The sequence below is a fragment of the Panthera onca genome, chromosome C1 (genome assembly GCF_046562875.1).
Source record: "Panthera onca isolate mPanOnc1 chromosome C1, mPanOnc1 haplotype 2, whole genome shotgun sequence".
Classification (NCBI taxonomy): Eukaryota; Metazoa; Chordata; class Mammalia; order Carnivora; family Felidae; genus Panthera; species Panthera onca.
In genome coordinates, this window is record NC_138346.1 from 4,578,084 (window position 1) to 4,594,516 (window position 16,433).

General features: G+C 50.5%; 1 protein-coding gene across 1 annotated transcript in view; it reads left to right on the forward strand.

The window, feature by feature from the left end:
• Positions 1-16,433, forward strand: part of DRC11 (dynein regulatory complex subunit 11) — a 153,925-nt gene that overhangs the window by 1,512 nt on the left and 135,980 nt on the right. Inside the window, exons 2-4 of the mRNA XM_078450742.2 lie at positions 7,530-7,854; positions 10,955-11,074; positions 14,350-14,541. Coding sequence (XP_078306868.2) covers positions 7,530-7,854; positions 10,955-11,074; positions 14,350-14,541 — 637 coding nt within the window. The remainder of the gene's footprint in view (positions 1-7,529; positions 7,855-10,954; positions 11,075-14,349; positions 14,542-16,433) is intronic.

The window sequence follows — 16,433 nt, forward strand, 5'->3', positions numbered from 1 at the left end:
ATGTTTCTCCCAGAGCCGGGAGTGACAGACTCAGACACTGCTGAGGACAGTCAGAGGAGAACCGAAAAGGACCATCCATTTAGCAGCGGGGGGTCAGGTGGTACCCTTGACCCTCAGTGGGGATGCGGCAGGGAGGTGGCCGGGAGTGGGAGGGGGAGACATTGTAGACAGTGAGCACCGCCAACTTTTTGAAGGAGTTTTGCTTTAAGGGGCGGCGGGGTGGTTGAGCGTCTGACTTCGGCTCAGGGCATGATCTCGCGGTTCGTGTGTTCGAGCCCTGCGTCGGGCTCTGTACTGATAGCTAGGAGCCTGGAGCCTGCGTCAGGTTCTGTGTCTCCCTCTCTCTCTCTCTGCCCTTCCCCTGCTCATTCCCTGCCTCTCTCTCTCTCTCTCTCTCTCTCTCTCTCAAAAACAAATAAACATTTAAAAAAATGTTTTGCTATACGCTGGTGAAAGGCTGTGGGGCCTGGAGAAGGGAGAAGTGGGGTGATGTTAGTGGGGGGGCATGAGCCCCAGCGGGTGGCCTAAGGTCCTGGCCTCCAGGGACGCGTTGTTACTTATCCCAGGGAAGTGAGGAGGGTAGAGTCTGTCCGCAAATGCTGTTCTCGGGGCAGGCGTCTTGTGGGGGCCTGGAAAAATGGTGTAGGTGGCAGACAGACGATGGAGACACTGAGGGGCCGTGGTAATACCACCTGATGAAATGAGGTTCAAAGCTAGGGAGTGGGGTGGTGGGAGGAACGGGGCGAATGGCCCAGACGTGGCAGTGAGGAGCAGGGACCTTGACCCTGTGTCCCCACTGTGGTTAGAGGAGCCTCTCTTTGTGAAGGCTGCAGGGGAGGACAGCTGAGCCCCCCTTAAGCAAGAAAGCCGAGGGAATGTCCTGGAAAGAGGACAAACAGCTAGAAGAACTTGAAGACTCACCCTGAATAAAATATTTGGGGGAGAACGGCCAATTTTACAAGCTTTAGATTTTCCATGGAAGTACGCGGTAGGTCTGAATGGTCAAGTCTTCCCCTCCCCCACCCACCCAGTCACAGAAAAACTGCCAAAATCTAGAAATAACAATCTGCTCGTTATCAACTGGCGTATCGTGTTCTCCACCCACGATCCTCCTGACCTCAAGATCTGTAATATTTCTTGGTCATACGCTCAACCCTGAAACCAGTCATGTACTTAAAATTCTACGCAGTCTCACGGATAAAATGCCACCTTCTCTTTACAAGGCGGGTGTTAAGCTTTCAAGAACACTTTCACATCTGTTATCCTGTCCCACAGCAATCCCTGGGGGCATCCAGAGAGGAAGCATTGTTACCCAGATTTGCCACTTGGGAGGTTCAGTGACCAGCCCCAGACCAGCTACCCCAGGAGAAAGATTCTGATTCTAAACATGGGGCGCTTTTACCTTTAAAACCCCCCTTGCCATGACCAAGGAAACTAAAAACACAGGTCCACACAAACACGGGTGCAGGAATGCCCTTAGCGGCATCATCCGCAATAATGAAAAGACAGAAACAGCCCCTGTGTCCCTCCCCTGCAGAATGGGCCAGCAGAGTGGGGTGTGTGTATGCCTGGAACGTATTTGGCAAACAGGAAGGAGGTCTTGATACCACGTGAAAGCACCTGTGAACTTGGCAAACGTTGTGCTGAGTGAAAGGACCCAGTCGGCAAGGGCCCCCTCCTGTGTGGGTCCTTACCTGAAGTGCCCACCGCCATAGGCGAATAGAGACCGAAGCTAGATTAATGGTTGCCCGGGGCTAGGAGGAGGCGGGCTGGGGGTGACAGCGAGTGGGTACGGGGTTCCTCTCGGAGATGAAAATGTTCTCAGGGCACCTGGGTCGCTCTGTCGCTTAAGTGTCCGACTCTTGGTTTCCGCTCAGGTCATGATCTCACGGCTTCGTGGGTTCGAGCCCCATGTTGGGCTCTGTGCTGACAGTGCAGAGCCTGCTCGGGATTCTCCCTCCCCCCTTTCTCTCTCTGCCCCTCCCCTGCTCGCGCTGTCTCTGTCTCTCTCAAAATAAATAAATAGACTTAAAAAAAATGCTCTCAAATTAGAGGTGTTGGTTGTGAATACACAAAAACCACTGATGTGTGCACTTTTAAGGGATAAATTCACAGCACATGAATTGTAGTTCGCTGATGTTGTTATTTAAAAATTCATCTTGGGGCGCCTGGGTGGCTCAGTCGGTTGAGCATCCGACTTTGGCTCAGGTCATGATCTCACGGTCCGTGAGTTCAAGCCCCGCATCGGGCTCTGTGCTGACAGCTCGGAGCCTGGAGCCTGCTTCGGATTCTGTGTCTTCCTCTCTCTCTGCCCCTCCCTTGCTGGTGCTCTGTCTCTCACTCTCAAAAATACACATTAAAAAAAGAATTAAAAAACAAAATCATCTTGCCACATCCCTTGTCTCACACGATGTTGCCCGGGCACTGGTTCAGCAGAAGGATGCGGGGACTGTGGGGCAGCGAGGCGGGGTAGGTCTCCAGGGGACGTGGGGGGTCTCCAGGCTGGCCTGGCCAAGGCACCGTGGCCGGGCTGCTGGCAGTCCAGAGAGCGGCCAGGCTGTGACCAGTGGGCACACGTTGAGGAACATCAGGACAGCAGGGAGACTGGAGGGCAGTGAAGCGAAGGTCGGTCTCCAGAGAAAAGGCTGACAGTGCGGAGGTTGGCCTGCTCACACGGCTACTTAATGTTTGCCATCAACCAATGACCTCTGCCTGGTGTTTCTAGCCAAGATCACGCAGCAGGTGAGGGAGGAAGAGGCTGCCGCCCAAAAGGCAGGACTTGAAAGGCTGAAGCCACAAGGAGAATCTGTGGCCCAGAGCTCCAGTGATGGGTCCGCCCAGCCATGGCCTTGGAGGCGTTTCTGCTTCCTTGACCCTGGATGGAAGCCAGTGAGTGAGCTAGGGCAGCGAGGCCTCCCCGGGCTGGGTCTGTCCCAAAGCAGGGTCCAGGCTTTCTTAAATTCTAGTTGTGTTCTGCCATTAATCTGGGCGTCTTACCCCAGTGGAAGTCCCCCCTTCACGTCCCTTGCTCACAACAGGTTGGGTCTTCGTGGGATTCAGGTCACCCCACCTGCACCCCACGGAGGCAGCCTCCCCGGAGCGTTGCACAACCTTGGTGCTGACTGGTGTGGTAAGCGCTTTGAAGTCTGATAAGCGCCCCTTATCTTTTATTGATGACCCCGCCCCCCCCCCCCCCCCCATTTAGAAATCTCAACTGGCTTCATTTGTAGAGCCTCCAGGATCTTATCCCCAAATTCTTGGTAATATTAAATCTGCTTGTCAGTCTCAGGAGTCTGCTTTCTTTTCGTCCGGTCTCTCCTGCCTTCTGCCCCTTCTGATCCTCTGCAGCTAACGTTCCAGAATTTTCTTCAGTGACATTGTGGGGCTCCCACCATATTCATTTTTAGATGTTTCATCAGTACTGGGAGCGAGGTCTCGTTTTTCCTGCTTTTCTCCGCGTTTAGTTTTTGTGGCTTTCGCCAAAAAGCTTTGCTGTACCAGTTGACTTCTTATATTTGTTACCGACCTCCTTGCATTTTGCAGCTGTGTCATTTACAAGCAGTTTCTTAAATCTTTTGTATTAATTAATACCTTTTCATTCCGCTTCGTCCTTTTTGACTCCTGCCTTCCAGATTTCTAGTATGTCTCCTGAAAATACTTTTGGTCTCTGGTGTTCAGCGTCTTGAGGGGCTGACAGCATCTGTTCTCTGGGTATGTGGACAGTATTCTGCATCAGGCGTATGCCGTAAATTAAATTTATTGAGCATTTTCTTGGCATCTGTGGAAACAATCTTCGGTCTGTAGTGTTCTGTTGCTGTATTTAGCTCTGCTTCTCTTTATGTGAAATTCTCGCAGATTCCTGGGATGACCCCTCCCTGGTCAGAGGGAACCACTCTTTTGATCTGGCACTGGCTACATCCTGTTTGCTAACTGGGACTTTAGATCCAGGTTCTAAACAAAATTAGCCTGTAATTGTCTTCTGTATCGTCCTGACAGGTGTAGGCCACAAAACAAACCACGCGGTTTTCTGTTTTATGTGGACACTTTCTCTGCAGCCGGCGTCACCCATCAGGTCAGGGGACGCCGGGGTCTGCCGTCCCCCCTCAGAGTGTCCGAGTCTGGGCTCTGGTGAACTGAGAACGTGCTCGGCCCCCCGACACCCTGCACAGCCCCCCCACCCCCACCCCGGCTCCCCCGGGCACGTATGTGACAAGCTGGCCTGGACGGCTCCACAGCAGCCCCCTTGGTTTCTCCTCTGCCTCCCCTGTCCCGTTTGCCTGTCGTTTAAAGGCCCGGCAGACAGAGTGGCCCCATGCGCCACGCTGGGACCGGGCAGAAGGTGCTACTGCTGCCGTTACGGGGCAGAGTGTCCGACAAACAGCCGTTTCTTCTGCAAGGAGCGGCAGGTCCTGTGCCGAGCGGAATCTAACTTTCCCCTGAAAACGTTCTCTCTTCATCGAGTCGTCTGGCAGAGACTTTTCCACTGGCAATGGTTTTTAAAGATGGCCACGTTTGGAGACATGGGACGTTGGCGCCCGCGGATGGCACGCCCGAGGCAGCCTTCAGTATGAACCTCGCTGGAGTGCTGGGGTGGGGCCGTGTGTTTTCAACCGTGAATCTGTGTTTTCTCGTGGCGCCCATCAGAGCTATGCCCTGCGAGGCGTCACCCTCGTCTGCTTTCACCCCGAAGACCGGGGAGCCACAAAGCGCTCAGAGTATGGGCGCTGGGGCCAGCCTGCCTGGGCGAGGGCCCTGCGTGCAGATCGCTCTGCTTTGGGCAACTTTGCCGTGTCTCCGTCCGCCCGTCTGCAAACCACAGTGACGATAGCACCTGCCCCATGGGGTTGTCGGGTTTACAGGAGCACTGAGGACGGTGACCGACGTGACGTCCTGGTGAGCTGTTAACCCTCATCATCACCATCATCATTGTCATCACCATCATCTGAACCTGAAAGACTTGGCACCAAGGAAAGCTTGTGACTTGTGGCCAGGAAGATGAACGTCTCTCATCTCTGCCCCAGGAACACAAACATAACAGATTAATGGGGCGCTCGGGTGGCGGTTGAGCCTCCAACTTCGGCTCAGGTCATGATCTCGCGGTCCATGGGTTCGAGCCCTGCATCGGGCTCTGTGCTCATAGCTCAGAGCCTGGAGCCTGCTTCGGATTCTGTGTCTCCTGCTCTCTCGCTGTCCCTCCCGGGCTCATGCTCTGTCTCTCTTGCTTTTAAAAATAAACAAAACATTTTTAAAAATTGATTAAAAAATGTTTTGGGGCACCCGGGTGGCTCAGTCGGTTGAGCATCTGACTTCAGATCAGGTCATGATCTTGTGGTCTGTGGGTTCGAGCCCCACATCGGGCTCTGTGCTCACAGCTGGGAGCCTGGAGTCTATTTTGGATTCTGTATCTCCCTCTCTCTCTGCCCCTCCCCCACTTGTGCACGCGCTCTCGCTCTCTTTCTCTCTCTCTCTCTCTCTGTCTCATAAATAAACTTTAAAAGTGACCACTTCCCCATATTCTCCCTTTTAAAAAATAAGAAAATAAAAAGTAAAAAATGTTTAATTTTTTTAACGTTTTATTTTTTTAAATGTTTATTTTTAAAAATGTTTTCAGTTGTTAAGTTTATACGAACCGATAACATACTGACACGTATTTATTATGCTTAATAGTGTAATATCACATTTTAAAATAAAATGAAAATATTTTAACTTGAAAAATCCAAGAATTGGAATTTTTTAATGCAAGGTGAAAACGTCCGCACCAGGAGCAGAGTGGGAGCGCACAGCAGTGGCTGGGCCCTGGCACAGGGACGGGCTCTGTGCCCTGGGACTGCTGCCCCCATGGGGCCTGGCTGCAAACCGGCCTGCAGGGCTACGGCTGGACCCCCGTGAATCCGGGTGGGATCGCCCTTCCCGGCAGTGCCCTCGCTGGGCCGTGCATGGTGAGACACCAGCTTCTCGGCTGGGAGGCGTAGGAAGCTGAGGAAGGCGTAGACACTCAGAATGTATAAAGAACCCCCAGAAATTAGTAGAAAAACAATCCGACATAAAAACAAGCAAAGCAGGGACCTGGGTGTCTCAGTCAGTTGAGCCTCCGACTTCGGCTCAGGTCATGATCTCACGGCTCGTGGGTTCGAGCCCCACGTCGGGCTCTGTGCTGACAGCTCGGAGCCTGGAGCCTGCTTCCGATTCTGTGTCTTCCTCTCTCTCTGACCTTCCCCCGTTCATGCTCTGTCTCTCTCTGTCTCAAAAATAAATAAACATTAAAAAAAAATTAAAAAAAACCAAAGCAAAGCAAATGGATAAACAACCTCCAACGACCAGAGTGCGTGGAGATACTCAGTCTCATTTGTCATCAAGTGAACGGACGTTAAAAGGGGGAGGTCCAGTTTGTCACCCACCCCCCTTGGCAAGAGTTAGGAGTGTACTTTTTGGCGGTGGTGGTTCTGTTTTTGGTCAAGGTAGAGGTGGCGGTACCATGTTGAATTGTGGTCTGGAGCTCAGACTCACGCGCACTGGGCTCAGACACCCACCTCCCTCTCAGGAGCAGGCCACCTCCCCCTCCCACCGCACAGAGAGGCACAGGAGCCCTGCTCAGGGAGCGTCCCCTGCAACATCACACATAACACAGGTCACGGCCCGTGGTCACTTCCGGGACCTGATGTTTACGGTTCTCAGAGGACAGGGCTGATGCAAGGAGGAGCAGAGAGTGGGGCCAGAGCAGAAGACCCAGAGGGCATGCCTGGGAATGACCTTGGGAAGGTCGATGGGGGACTCCCAGGTAAACAAGGTGGACCGAATGAGCATTTCGATCTCCCGCTCTTCCTGAATCGCCTCCAAAATGGCAATAGAGGACTTCAAAGGCCATACACGCATGAGGGCCAAGGGAACATTCGAGCATTTGACAGGAGATATCACAAAAACCCAGAAGGAGGGACAACAGATGAGACAAGAGGGAAGAGGCAGGCTAGGGAACGCCAGCAGGGGGGCGGCGAGGGAAAGCCCACCTTCCGGCAGAGCCCTGGGAAGAGAGAGCACAAGGCCTGGTCCTTCTGAGTGCTAGTTGTTCATTCTTGATGACGATTTACAAGAGTCTCTCTGGGGTGTAATTGTTCATTCATAGCATCTGCTTACGTTCAACTTTATAAGATAGTGTGGAATGACTTTCCAATGTCATTGTTCCAGTTTATACCCCACCAGCTGTGTATCTGGACAGATCGGTTGAATATTCTCGTTATCAACTTCTTCGTCTATTAAATGAGTATAATGATGCAGGTTTTATGGGCCTACTGAGGAATCGCTTTATATCATTTAGGTGAAAAGTCTTTTAATCTACGTATTTGATGATAACAGCGTGGTCACATCCAAAAATCACATGCACCTCAAAATGAGACACAAATGGTCTAAAGGGCCTCGTAATTACATGCCGTGTTGTTAGCTCTCATTCGATGCCGCGTTACTGTTTGTTATACCAGATGCCCATTTTGTGTGGCTTATGAAGGAATTTTTGCTTATTCTCTGTCTTCCCTCAGAATGTATAATAAGATATGGCATCAGACCCAAGAAGCCCTCAATTCTCTGCTTGATAAAGAGTCTGAGACTATGATGGAATCACAAAGAAATCAAGGTTTCATCTTCCAAATGTTAGCCACCTTCTACATAAAATATGTGCAGATCTTTAGAAACCTGGAGAATGTCTACGACCAGATTGTCCACCCACAGAAGCGACTGCTGATCCGAAAAATACTGGACGGGGTGATGGGTCGCATCCTGGAACTGAAGAATGAGATGGTTGAATTGGAATTAACCGAGTTTCATTATTTCGATGATATCCTACAGGACCTAAAGTTGGCTCCTGTAAGTACTCAGCCTCTTTTCTCATCGGTGTCTTGTTTTAAATCGGATATGTAGGTCCGTAACCAATACTCTAGGCTTCCTAGGCACATTCACTGGTTGTTGTATGAAAAGGTGAAGCTTTGCCCTTCGGTTGGGCCATACTGCCATGGACAAGGATTGGGTTCCTGTAGTTGTGGGCACAGACAAATCTTTTCACAGTCCTTGGGTCCAATGTTGTGGTCTTACTTGGTCACCATGGTGTCTGCCCAGGTCGGTTGGATGGAGGAGGCCAACCCTTTCGCAAATATCCTGTGGCACAAACCCTCCCAATTTCCAGTAGCAGTGCCCCTACTTTTGTTGCCCAGGAAGATCTCCTTCTGGCCTTTGTTTACCCCCATTTTCTTCGGGCTGATTGGCTGCTGGTTCCTTATTACCAGGTGGATGTGTCTCCTCCTCTCCTTTGGGTCTTTGGTGACTTGGGGATTTATGGCGATAGGCCTCTGAGGCTCAGACAAGAAAGAAGGGCCTCCTCTCTCTCTCCCTGATGCCCTGGAGCTGAGGACCTTCTGTCTCCCCACCACCGCCCTCCCGACCCCCACTGCCAGACGCCCAGAGTCTCTTCTGACGCTCTGTCTGGCCGAGTCAGCCAGAGGCCAGTGGGCAGCTCCTTGCAGTGTCACGGTCCTGTGAGCTCAGTCTTCGTTTCAAAAGGAACATTTCCCTAAAATAAAATTAAAAGGAGACAGTGTTCAATTTTCCACCTGGTGTGTAATGCTCCTTCCTTTCGAAAACATGCGAGATTCTATAAAGGTTGTTTCTTTCCGGAATAGGTTTTTCTAGCATTGTTATTGCACTTTGTTAGAAAGGACTATAAGGGTAACTAAAATGATGGAAAGTGTTGAAGGTCACTCCGAAACTTTCATGTTTGTCGCGTTCACTTGCAAGAGCATGGCTTAAAGCCCTGGATTTTTTCGGTCAGGTGTACTTTACTCCACCCGTGTGAAAAGATCAAGAACCCCTGAGGATAAGCGTGAAATCAACAGCCATTAAATCATATCCCTAAATCGAATTAGTGAAGTAGTATTAAATGTATTAATTTAATCCCGAGAATATTAAATAACCTGCTCAAAGTTGAAGAGTAAGACATCTATGAAATCTGTGTGGCGGGCTCCTTCAGATATTCCCCTGCTTTTCCTCCTGCTTCAGTCGTCACCCCTCTGGTTGAGCTGGTTCATCTTTTCAAAGTTCATGAGCACTAAAAGGGGCGATGAACGAGTGACATTGTCCAGGAAGCCTTCCCGGTAGGAGACTGTCAACTGTGTGGTCCAGCACTTCTGGGGTGGGCACACTGAGCCACGTGACGACACTGGGGTCCAGGCAGGACCAGCAGCGGCACGGACCCCGGGAGCGCTGCCGGGCCAGGGACACGCACACGTACCAGCTCTGGGAATCCTGTGGGGCTCAGCCCTGCAGTTCCCAGTGGAAGCCTGACCAGCCAGCACCCCTGAGTCTGGGCCCCTGTGGCCGCCACCCACATGGCACACGGCTCCGCTATTCCATCGGGCCAGCACCCAGCTATCTGTGTGCGGTGTGACCCACAGCCCGGCCACAGCTGATCAGACCAGGGATGGGTGCTGGTGGCTGCCCCAGGCGATCCTTCCCCGAGAGATTCTGAAACTGAGACCGAGAGACTGGTTTCTGTCTTCGAGTCAGAACTGTGCTGCCCCAAATTCGCGAGTTCATCAGATGCTCAGAAGAATGGAGAAAGCCGCTCTCCAGAGAACACGAGAGCGGTCCCTTAGAGAATGGGAAACCCCAAAGCATCTGGGTTGGACATAAAGTGGTTTGCGGATGGAGGTCTAGCCGCGAACCCAAGCAACTGTCTTCGGCTTCCCTCCTCTTTCGTCCTCCGCTGCTCCGTTCCCTCACCCTCAGACTCTTCGTTCTCGGACCCCGCGGAGCCGTGTCAATAACACGTTGTCGTCACAGTTGGAAAAGCACAATGCTTTAACACACCTACTAATAAATACAATCTCCACATTAAATAAAAGCGTAATCACTCTCTTCTGACTTTGCTCCATCCCCCCGGCCACAGTCACTCACTGCATCCTGGAAACCCACTTTCAGTTCACCCCAAAATTCCATCCGTCTAAGAAAAGTTTGGTTTTCAAAAGCAGTTGCCGTCTGGTATTGGTACAATCTCACCAAGTCCTAAAAAAGGACACCCCTTTCTGTTACAATGCTTCTTTAAGGGAAGGCCTGTTCAGCAGAATTCCCCGGGTAGGGGAGAGGGTGTGGAGAGTCATGCCAGAATAGGGAAAAGGGGAACTGACCCCGAGGACCGAACCCTTAGCTTTGCCCAGCCGACTGGTCTACCAGGGGGCAGCCAGGAGGGTCTGAAAGAGTGTCTAGCACAGTGTTCCTCATGGGGGGTGGCCAAGGGCCACCCCGCACCCCTAGATAGCACTTCTACCCTTCTGATGGTTGAACTTGGGCTCGTAAATATTCGCGTGACCTCCAGCAACTGAACTAGTTGGTAATATGCACAAGTGAAAAACAGAAGTTTATATTTATTGCATAAAAAACAAGTTTCCTAATAAAGCAAATGAACTTTGCCAATAACTTTTGTAATTTGGGGTCATTTAGGGAAAAGTCCAACCAAAGTATTAGGGGAAAAAAAACCTGTGATCATTTACAGGCAAATAGTTAACGATGCTGATGATAAATCATTAGGTTTATTTCAAAGATCTCTCGGTCGCAATACTTTGGTATCTTAATTTGCATTATTGTTTGAGGTAGGCTGAGATGATATTCTATTTCCTTAAAGAAATTCATGAAGTTATCATGAGTTAATTGTGAATTAATTGATGTGAGTTCTTATGTTTTACATAACGATTAAAATAAGGGCCACGGCCATGACTTTTCCTTATGACTTTATTTGCGTTTCCTTAGTGGTAATGAATTGTTTTTATGCCACTGGTGTCATCACCTCTTGAATAAGGATGGGAGGTAAAATGCATCTCTTTGATATACGGTCCTTACTGTATGTTTTAGATGGGTTTGAACTGTGTCGTTAAGTTGTGACAAATGTGCCCTTTTGCTTATTTTTTCTCTTCTCTAGCAACAATTAGATATTCCCATCCCCAAGTATTTTTTGAAGGAGAAGTTGGAAGTAATCAAAGGAAGAGAGAAAATCCTGGCTCAGATATTAGCTGACACTGGATTAGATATGGCTGAAAAGGTTTGTAAACCATTTTAACCACCATCATTCCATAATCTATAAAACCTCCTTTCCCCGTGGCTCCTGACTGTGCGAGAGACAGATTGTCTCCAGGGCGAGGAAAGCAGCACCCGTCCCCCGTGCTGTTCGGTATGTAAGAAGTTGCTTACCTTCAGGATGTATCTTTGACGATTCATAACCATTATTTTCAAGAACTTAGAAACAGAGATCAGAACGTAATGCTTTGTTGGCGAATCTCAGTGTCTCTGAGATTAGGCAGATCATTGACTCTGTAATTCTTCAACTCAGGTTCACCTAACCTAAAGTCAGAAGCTGAGTGTTTCACGGGAAATAATTGCTAAGATAACCTACTGGGCAGTCTTTTCATTTCAGACATTTCCACATGGCACTGCCATATCCGCCTTCTGGCCAGTCACGCATTTCGGTGACCCTCGCTGCCTCCCGAATCAGTGCCTCGTGCCCCTGGCCGGTCACGGCCCAAGCAGGGAGGCGGCAGTCGTGTGTCCAAACTGGGACAATTCAGGGTGAAAGGGGCACTCTCGGTAACTACGCGAGGGGAAACCAGCACGTGCGGGCTTCCCGCAGATAGGCCCCATTGGGTGTTGGGTCACGGCACCGTGGAAAATTCCGAGCACAACCAGAATGGCAGCAGGGAGAGAGAAGGATGCGGCCTGTCTGCCTGCCTGGAGAAGCAGGTGGGCAACACGCACCGTCTGAGGCGTCTCTGCTCTCTGGCATTCATGGCCGTGCTTCAAGCTGCAGGGAGGGCTCGCTCTTTCCCCTACACCTCGGCCTGTCGAAACGGTGCTCGTTCAGCAGAGCCCAGCCTGATGCAGCAACCCTCCGGCACCTGTCCTGACCCCGCTAACTCGAGGCTGTCCCTCCTTCCTCCACCTCGCCCTTAGATGCCCGGCCCTTCCTCTGCACTGCACACTCCCGGAGGCCAGTCCCAGGGCCTTTTAGAGTGGGGGCCATCGAGCCGTCCTTGCACCTGTCCCTGCCTTCAGCCCATGCGTCATTCAGAGGGAAGCCCTCAGCACCATCTGGCGCCCCCCAGAGGAATCCCCAGGCACAGAGCACTGACCAGCAGTGCAGACTTCACTGAGGGCTTTTTACAGGGGACACGAGAAGGGAGGTGACATCACAGACGCTACAGTAGAGCCCTAAAGATCCCTCTCTGCTCCTTGTCCTGCTTACCCTCTCTGCTGTCCCTCTTCACTTGTGCGGGGTTGACGGCAGGGAACTTTCTTTCCCAGCAGCCAGCCCCACTGGATCTGCTACGTAGTCCCGGCCATCTCTGTCCCAGCCCCATCCGAAGACGGGCTGAACGTCCGCGAAACACTGGGCTCCGGGCAGCAGCACGCGACACCTGTGTGACTTTCCCTTGGCCTTCGGTGCCTCACGAGACCCCATTTGCACCTTAAGCTGCCTCTTTCCTAAAGATATACGTACATGCAATATAGATCCCAAGAAGAATTCTGGGAGACAGATGTCACCGTCCGGTCCTCCATTTCTCATGCTTCGTATTTAGTCTTGGGCCCTCCATAAATGTTCAGATATCTTTGTCGTCCTGCATAGACCACGCCAACCCTCAGAAGTATTCAGTAAGGGCTGCAACGATTTTCAGAGTGATGATGTCTGAAGGAAATAAGTACAATGATAGCTCATGTTTGCAGGACACCTGCTCTCTGCTCCAGTGATTGAACAGGCCTCATCCAATTCGGTACCAAAACGGCCTCCGTTCTACTCTGGCGTGCCAAGTGCGTTATTGAAAACGTGTGCTCCCTGCACATCTGAGATGATGAGGTGTCACTGAAAACAAAACTTGGAGGGATTGGTATGTGGAAGAGCTTCCTCAAGGGGAGCCGAGGCTGAGGCACAGTGGGGGCTTGGTCAGGAAGATGGCCAGTCGTGGCTCAAATTGGCTCCACCCGTACTAACCGCGGGGGCTCGTGTGAATTATTTTTCTTCTATCGGGCTCCGTCTTCTTAACTCTTGAGCGGTCACAGCAATACCTGTCTTGGAGGTTGCTTTGTGAACTTGCTGAGGATATCTAAGAAAAGCATCTGGCCTCTCCGGGGTCTGAGTGAATGCCCCTCCCCACCCCTTGCTCCTTCCTGGGCACCGCGGCCCCCGACACACACAGTCATTACGCAGAGAAGAGGCCATCGCGGGAAACAGTGGCCCCGGGGATGAATTGGAGCCCACACTTGGGACCTCAGCGTCTGGCACCGTGTCCTGATAAGGTGGCCACGCTGCCCTCTGAGACCTGAGCAAGGGCTCAGCCCACGACTGGGTGTTTCTCAGATTCAAAAGGCCTCTCCCTTCTGCTTCTGTCCCTGCATGAGGCTCCACCCAAGCCAGGCCACATGCCCAGCTTCTCCCTCGCCCCAAGGAGAGCAGAGAGCCTCACCCCTGCATCCACTCAGAGCTGACACGGGGCTCTGGACGCCCCAGCAGCCTTGCCCTGGACCCTCCTCAGGAAATGGCTCAGCCCCTCACCCGGCGGTGCCTCCACAACCCCCACCTGACGTCTCCAAAGGCAGCATTTTCCTGCACGAGCTCTGATTTTTCTCCAGACATAATCTTCCCGTCCCATTTGGATGTTCTGAAATGCAAACACGTAGGTACTAGAAGACATTTCATACATAAATTGAATACTCCTGAAATGATTTTAGCCTTACTCGTATTCACTACATCATCCCGTAATTGATTTTGAAGCCAGCATTTTACTGCCTGTGTATTTTACGTTTCAAGGTCTCGTATTAAAGATGTGTTTTTAATTTATATGTTTCCACTATTAAGTTAATCAAACACTGATAGTGATTTTGAGTTTTATTGAATCCATTTTATTGGCATTCCTGGTATAATTTTCTGCCAACCTAAAATATTGTGGGACTCATTAGGATTTTGTTCGGAATGGTAGAGGAAAGCTTACGGGATCCTTAAATATGGGACCAGAGCACCAGTGTCACCATGGTGACGTGGTGACCATGAGGACACAGACCCCAGCTGGAGGGTCAGGACCCCCTCCCTCTGGGTTCATGATGGGGGCGGGCAGAAGGGTGCAGGGGGACCGCTAACAGACCGTGTTCTTTATGTTCCTGTTATCAAAATCCACATAATTAAAGAGTAAGATGATGGAACGAGACAACTCTCAGACTCTTTATCGAACTTTCAGCAAAGTTGTGTTCGAAGTCAGCTTGTGAGGCTCCCAGGATCAACTGATGTAGTAAACATGTTTAAACACTGATTTACCTTGAATGTTTTTGCAGAAATACTCTGTGAAGAGTATCCCCCTAGAAGAGGCCGTGAAACTAATCCAGATCGCTGAGAGGGCGCGGCAGGGTCGTCTAAGAGCCATGTTCATGAAGCAGATCTTTCTTCAAGAGTACAGAGCGAAACAAGCCAAGTTCCTTAGCGAGAAAGTAGCGGATCTGGAGGCCGCAGCGCTGCAGATTCAGAAGGTGCGAGCAGGGTGCCGGTGGAGCGGGGGCAGGTGCCTTGACACAGCTAGAAATGCACACCAGGGTCAGGGTGAGCTCTGGAACCCAAAATTCCAAAATTCTGCCTTTAAGGGAACTGGATTTTAAATGCTGGAAAGATTTATTATCTTACCCTGGGGACAACCCTTAAGTAAGCTTGGTCACGTGTTGTTTTATTTTGTTTTTAATTGTAATATAAATAGGTGTAACCTGCAGGGCATTTTATTCAAATATTTTCAAAGATCATTGATAATCATTGGAAAGAGTGTTGTGAAACATTCAGTGAGGATGTCAATCCCTAGTGAATTTTTAAAAGCGCGTTCAGGGGCGCCTGGGTGGCTCGGTCGGTTGAGCGTCCGACTTCAGCTCAGGTCACGATCTCGCGGTCCGTGAGTTCGAGCCCCGCGTCGGGCTCTGGGCTGATGGCTCAGAGCCTGGAGCCTGCTTCCGATTCTGTGTCCCTCTCTCTCTGCCCTTCCCCCGTTCATGCTCTGTCTCTCTCTGTCTCAAAAATAAATAAACGTTAAAAAAAATGATAAATTTAAGAAAATAAAAAATAAAAGCGCGTTCACACACAGACGTAATCACAGAAGGGGAGCAAAGGTCAACCCCTCTGGCCGGTGACCGGGACATCCTCGTTCCTTTAAATGTTTATTTATTTGTTGTGAGAGAGAGAGAGAGGGAGAGCAGGGGAGGGGCAGAGAGAGGGGGAGAGAATCCCAAGCAGGCTCTGTGCTGTGAGCGCAGAGCCCGATGCAGGACTCAATCCCATGAACCGTGAGACCGTGACCTGAGCTGAAATCAAGAGTCAGACGCTTAACCGACTGAGCCACCCGGGCACCCCAGTGTTCCTTTCTGAAGTGGGCCTGAGGTCCCCCCACTTTGTTGGATGAGCACCGGGGGTCTGCTCCACACCTTTTTCCAAATGGAGGCCAAGGCTGCTTACGGGAAATTCAGGAGATGGAAACATGAGGCAAATTGGAACCAGATAAGAGAGAAAGAGAGCATGAGGACACAGACCCCAGCGGGAGGGTCAGGACCCCCTCCCTCTGGGTTCTTGATGGGGGCGGGCAGAAGGGTGCAGGGGGACTGCTAACAGACCGTGTTCTTTATGTTCCTGTGATGAAGTTCTAGACAAGCATCTGAGTTCAGAGCTTGAGTCGTATCAATCTTGGACGTGACCGTGTTATATCTCCCCCCATTGCGGTGGAAATTTTTCTTTTAAAACTATGAAGTGCCACCCTTAGATCTAGCCCCACGCTTCTGCAATCTGGAAGTTTCTTTTGAAGAAACCTGGGTAGGGGACTCTCACTAATGAGAATTAGAAGCCATTTCTCCTCTCCCACCCCCGGCTTTATTGTGATGCATTTGACATAAAACATTGTGTACGTTTAAGATGTATGATGTCGTGATGTGATATACGTATATATGGCAAAGTGATTATCACTGTAAGGGTAATTAAAACGTCCATCACCTCACATAATTACCAGTTTTCGATAGTGAGCACCCTTCAGATCAACTCTTTTAAGCAGCTTTCAAGAACACAGCACAGTGTTGTTGAATGAGGCGAACTCATTCATCTGACAACTGGAAGTTGGTGCCTTCTGGCCACTTTCCCCCATTTTCTTCAACTCCCAGCCCCTAGCGATCCCAAACCTACTCAGATACCCAAACTACTAGACATCTATTTCTACAGGGTCAGGGTTTTTAGATTCCACATGCAAGTGAGATCTTAATAGTAGTTGTCCTTCTCTATGTGGCCTTCTTTCGCTTAGCATGCTGCCCTCAAAATTCATGCATGTTGACACAAATATCAGGATTTCCTTTTTTTAAAAATTTTTATATGTTTATTTATCTTGAGAGAGAGAGACAGA